Genomic DNA, 6440 nt, shown 5'->3' with positions numbered 1-6440 from the left:
TGCTGTGTACTACTGTGCTGTGAGGCCCACAGTGACACAAAACAGTCTGTGGACAAAAACCTCACTGAGTGACAAACAGCGCCACCAAGTGTACACACAGCATGAATTTCTGGACAAATGCACTCAAACATTCAACACTGAGAAGATCCAGTTTAATGTGGTGTACCACAGGGGTCAATCTGAGGGTCTCAGTACAATTTAAATGTTGGCTTTCTGTCACATAATTTGGCAACACAACATTCTCCCTTTTGCTGATGACATCCTGTTCTATCTTTCTGTACTGATGGCAGTCGCTCTGTTTTTCTCACAAACTTTGTGGTCACAGCTGCAGTTCTCCTACCAGGGTTCCACCAATCACACATTTTCTTTGACGACTGTTTTTCAGATTCCGAAACTCGAAACAACAGTGCTAATTCTCATTGGCTCCAACATTAACACCAACATAAAGTGCTTAACAATGACCACTAGAGGGAGCCACAGACTGTTTGCCATCAATGGATGATGTCATGTTGACGGTTCACCAACAGATGATGTAGATGAAGGTCCAGATGGTTCAGAGTCTCAGTGTTCTTCCTCTCTCTCCTCCCCTCTCACTGCAGACATGAAACACTGGCTGACAAACATCCTGATTCTGACTCTCTGGCTCGGTAACCCTTTAAACCTACTGATTGTTCTCCTTTAATCATCTTTATTGATTCATCTCTTCCTCTGCATGTTCTGTTCTTCCCCAGAGTGTAAAGGAGAAGACAGAGTGATCCAGCCCACAGCAGATGTCATTGCTGCTGAAGGACACCACGTCACACTTCAATGTTCCTTTGAAACCAGCAGCACAAGCAATTATTTGTTCTGGTACCAACAAGAACTAAATGGTTCTCCAGAGTTTATGTTGCAACGTGATAAATTTGGAACAAGAAGAAATGCTGCAGAGTTCAACAAAGAGAGATTTGATGCTGAAGTCAACAAGACATCAGTTGATCTGAAGATCCAGAAGCTGCAGCTGCGAGACTCTGCTGTGTACTACTGCGCTCTGCAGCCCACAGTGACAGCAAGCAGCAAAAGAGAGGACAAAAACACTACACAACCACCACTAGAGGGAGCCAGTGTGCAAAAACACTACACAACCACCACTAGAGGGAGTCAGTGTGCAAAAACACTACACAACCACCACTAGAGGGAGTCAAGACCATTAGAGTTGTGTTTGATCTGTTTCATGGTGTGGAGTCATGCTTGAGGAAGAGTGTAACAGTGTGTTGGAGGTTAAGTTGAACATTGAAGGGGTGATGAATGTCATCACTGCATAGGGGGACTGATGATACACTTAATTGATTACTGTACTTCCATATTTAGAGGAGACTAAAATTTTTGCACGTTATATTTATTGATTTTTCTTCTGCTTTTAATTGTATTCAGACTCACATTTTAGCAGCGAGGTTAAAAAACAAACATTGATTCAGGAATTTTATACTGCTGTTGGATTTTTTTTTAACTGTCAGATCTCAGTGTGTTAGAGTCAGTGATGTTTTATCTGATGTTCTCATCTCCTCCACTCGTTCCCCACAGGGTTGTGTCCTTTCACCTTATTTGTTCTATATACCAACATGTGCCAAAGTCAACACCAAGGATTCTGTCGTGTCTCTTAAACTCAGATGACCAAGACCATGGCCCTGTGGTGTCACATTTTATCAGCTGCTGTAATTTGCCTGTTTTAGACGTCGATGTGAACAAGACCAAAGAGATGATATTTGATTCATGAAAAAAAAGCAGAAAGCCGTCTCCATGTAGTTATTAATGGTCTGACTGTGGAAATTGTACAGAATTATAAATATTTTGGGACTTTTATTGACAGCAGACGAACCTTTGAACATCAGATTGACCAGGTATGTAAAAAAGCTCAACAAGACATTTTTATGGTAAACTCATGTATTTTAATGTTGACAGCACTTTTATGAATTTTGATTTAATGTATTTAATTTATGTAGCATTAAATCACAACAAAGTTGCTTCAAAGTCCTTCAGAGATGTAAGGTGTAACCAGACCAAACATGACAACAAGCACACAGGCAACAGAGGTAAGAAAAAAAAAAACTCCCTCTGATGATTTGAGGAAGAAACAGAATTCAAACAAAGTCTAAATTGTTCTCCAAAGGTTTTGAATGTAGCCAAATCGGGGAGGCTGCCTGTGGGGCTCATGTCTCTGGCCTGTTGATTCTGTTATGGGTGTGTGTTCAAACACACTCAAAATTGACCCCAAAATGCAAACAGACAAACACAAAAGGTCGATGCAGAAGCCAAAGTGATTTATTTTCCCAAAACAATATCCCACGGTGCAAACAAGCGTTCAAAAATGAGTCCAACAAAAGGCAGAAACAGAAACACTGTACAAGAACCAACACCAGCAAACACAGAAACAGTCAATCTGGATCAGGACAAAATACTTACAGAGAGGACCAGAACTGAGGAGAGCTGGAACCACAGTGAACCTACAGACACTGACCTGAGGACAGGTGAGGACTTAAATACAGACACACTCATAAACAACAGGTGAGTTTAATTAGGGGAAGGAGGAGGAGCCAGCAGTAGTGGACACAGATAACCAAAAAATTAACTTTGATAACAGATAATCAGATAACTGAAAAGTTATCTTTGATAAAGATAAACTGATAAACCACCCAAAAATGTATCAGAAGTTACAGATAACCAATAAATTTCAGTATTGTCTCTGGTACATTTGCAACTACTAACAAGCTGAATTTTAGTTTTAACAGCACAATCGCTTTTGGAAGCATCAAAAGCGACAAAAGACCCAGACAATGAGCCCGCACTTCTATGTTTGATCATGCTGCTCCCTGCTGGCAGCTACATGGCTACAGCACAGAAGCACCCTCAGAACAGCCACAAAGCCAGCTCTCTACCAATCACAATGCTCTGGTCAGGCAGAGGTCTTGGAAAATAAAGGCATCCTGACTTATGGTTTGGTGTGAATACTGATAGAATAGCTCCATTAATGTTAATTCTGTCATTTGTACAAAGTTAAAATATAACATATATCTTTTAATGTTGAATAATGCACTAATTCTGAGGTTTTGTAACAAACACAGACAGACTGCAAAGGATTCTGGGTAAAAGTGCCTCTGCTAAACACTGATTGGTTCAGTCATTCATTATGTAAACCAACACGTTAATGTGACATGTGTCGTGTGTTGGTGTTTACAGATAAATGTGCTTTTGTAAAATATTCCATTTTTTATTTGTAAAAACAGGCATTTTTACAGAGCCCTGGAAGTGTCATCGCAAAATGTTCTGCATGTGGAGAGAATGTGCGCACGTTTTATTAGTTTTATTATTAGTTTTATGTTGTGCGCATGTTTTATGATGGTGTAAAACGTGCACTCAATATTGTCTTGACACATAAATGTAGGCTTTACACTGTGCAAGTTTTGGCCCTTTTTCAGATGATTTTTCATTTGTGCAAGAATTATTTGGACCGAGTTTCAGGTTAATCGCGCGTCCTGCATCATGTTGTGTACATGGAGTAACAAGCTGCGTTTAACATCTCACAACTAGGGATGGGTATCGAGAACTGGTTCCTTTCAGGTATCGTTAAGAAATGATTCGATCCACCGACATCAATAAGTTTTGTGCTTAACGATTCTGTTATTGGTCCTTCAGAGTGGCCGTTGCTTTGGCGGGTGTTTGTCAGGAAAATGATCATTTCTCTACATTGATTACAGACCCTGCAGCGGGTCCTTAATCAACTTTTCTGCAGCACGGCATTGCTTTGAACCTTGAACCAATCGAAGCATGGTTCACAGATTGAAGCAATGCTTCAGTTGATTGCTTCATTTATTTATTTCTTTCGCTTAATTTCCCCCCCTAAAACCCTAAAGAGCATACGTCTGTGAGTATTACTTACCTTTTCTATGTTAAACCGACCTGTTATGGTCTTCTGAAACAGTTGATAGATGTATTTTATAACTTAAAAATGGGAGGGATGCTAACGCGTTAGCATGTCTATGGCATTTTCAATGTTAAAAGTTAGCATTTAGCAATTGCAGCTATCATCATGTTCAGGTGCATTTGTCTTCAAATTGTAATATTCCTTAAATTTATTTTTGCTTATATATTAATAATCTAATGATTATTATATACAATTTTATAAAAGGGACAAAAAGAACCTGAATAGAAACACAACAGAAAATATATAATAGCAACTAACATAAATAAATAAATACATACAGAAATAAATAAATGTTTCCTGTGAACACCTAGTGACTCTCACACCTCCATTTCATCCCTGTTTTATTTAATTTTAATGACAGTTTGTTTCGGTCAAACCATATTTTCAGTTTGTTAATTTCTTCAGTGATTTCTTCCAGAACTTTCTGCCAAACTAGAAAACTGCTGCATCCTAGTAAGAGCAGAATACTACTGGAATCAATTTGAATAAGGAAAGTTGTATTTTTTTTCTCACTAAATAGATGCTGCACTCACTGCAGTTTATTGTCTGGAATAGTCCCAGATTGTATTTCAGAGCTTCTAGAATTCAAACATTTTCGTGCAGGTGGTGTTGGTGGGTAATTTTGGGTTTCAGCTTTTTTGTTTTTCACCACTTTCATCCCTGAATATGAGTTGATTCACTTTTGTGCGGATTAAAGTTACTAACTGGGACTCCTGTCTCGTTGCAAGAAAGAAACGAGAATCATCCTCCGTTCTGTTCACACAGCTCCAAATGTTGCGCGGCTCTCTGACAAGTCAAGATAGAATGATAGAATTCAGTCTGAATTAATAACTTCAAAGCGAAACACAGTTTTGTTTATTTTTATTTATCAATCAATCAATCAATTTTTTTATATAGCGCCAAATCACAACAAACAGTTGCCCTAAGGCGCTTTATATTGTAAGGCAAGGCCATACAATAATTATGTAAAACCCCAACGGTCAAAACGACCCCCTGTGAGCAAGCACTTGGCTACAGTGGGAAGGAAAAACTCCCTTTTAACAGGAAGAAACCTCCAGCAGAACCAGGCTCAGGGAGGGGCAGTCTTCTGCTGGGACTGGTTGGGGCTGAGGGAGAGAACCAGGAAAAAGACATGCTGTGGAGGGGAGCAGAGATCGATCACTAATGATTAAATGCAGAGTGGTGCATACAGAGCAAAAAGAGAAAGAAACACTCAGTGCATCATGGGAACCCCCCATGATAAGTCTATAGCAGCATAACTAAGGGATGGTTTAGGGTCACCTGATCCAGCCCTAACTATAAGCTTTAGCAAAAAGGAAAGTTTTAAGCCTAATCTTAAAAGTAGAGAGGGTGTCTGTCTCCCTGATCTGAATTGGGAGCTGGTTCCACAGGAGAGGAGCCTGAAAGCTGAAGGCTCTGCCTCCCATTCTACTCTTACAAACCCTAGGAACTACAAGTAAGCCTGCAGTCTGAGAGCGAAGCGCTCTATTGGGGTGATATGGTACTACGAGGTCCCTAAGATAAGATGGGACCTGATTATTCAAAACCTTATAAGTAAGAAGAAGAATTTTAAATTCTATTCTAGAATCAACAGGAAGCCAATGAAGAGAGGCCAATATGGGTGAGATATGCTCTCTCCTTCTAGTCCCCGTCAGTACTCTAGCTGCAGCATTTTGAATTAACTGAAGGCTTTTTAGGGAACTTTTAGGACAACCTGATAATAATGAATTACAATAGTCCAGCCTAGAGGAAATAAATGCATGAATTAGTTTTTCAGCATCACTCTGAGACAAGACCTTTCTGATTTTAGAGATATTGCGTAAATGCAAAAAAGCAGTCCTACATATTTGTTTAATATGCGCTTTGAATGACATATCCTGATCAAAAATGACTCCAAGATTTCTCACAGTATTACTAGAGGTCAGGGTAATGCCATCCAGAGTAAGGATCTGGTTAGACACCATGTTTCTAAGATTTGTGGGGCCAAGTACAATAACTTCAGTTTTATTTGAGTTTAAAAGCAGGAAATTAGAGGTCATCCATGTCTTTATGTCTGTAAGACAATCCTGCAGTTTAGCTAATTGGTGTGTGTCCTCTGGCTTCATGGATAGATAAAGCTGGGTATCATCTGCGTAACAATGAAAATTTAAGCAATACCGTCTAATAATACTACCTAAGGGAAGCATGTATAAAGTGAATAAAATTGGTCCTAGCACAGAACCTTGTGGAACTCCATAATTAACTTTAGTCTGTGAAGAAGATTCCCCATTTACATGAACAAATTGTAATCTATTAGACAAATATGATTCAAACCACCGCAGCGCAGTGCCTTTAATACCTATGGCATGCTCTAATCTCTGTAATAAAATTTTATGGTCAACAGTATCAAAAGCAGCACTGAGGTCTAACAGAACAAGCACAGAGATTAGTCCACTGTCCGAGGCCATAAGAAGATCATTTGTAACCTTCACTAATGCTGTTT

At 39.3% G+C, this 6440-nt stretch overlaps 1 gene segment (V, D, J or C); it reads left to right on the top strand.

Annotated features, from left to right (window-relative positions):
- The first annotated feature begins 321 nt into the window (after positions 1 to 321).
- LOC117521347 lies at positions 322 to 1650 on the top strand. The segment is given in 3 exon segments: positions 322 to 647; positions 732 to 1039; positions 1561 to 1650. Coding segments are annotated over 3 exon segments (444 nt in total).
- Positions 1651 to 6440: the final 4790 nt, after the last annotated feature.

This window comes from Thalassophryne amazonica, chromosome 12 (assembly GCF_902500255.1).
Source record: "Thalassophryne amazonica chromosome 12, fThaAma1.1, whole genome shotgun sequence".
NCBI classification, from domain to species: Eukaryota; Metazoa; Chordata; class Actinopteri; order Batrachoidiformes; family Batrachoididae; genus Thalassophryne; species Thalassophryne amazonica.
Note: the sequence above shows the minus strand (reverse complement) of the source record. Positions and strands in the feature narration are given on the sequence as shown.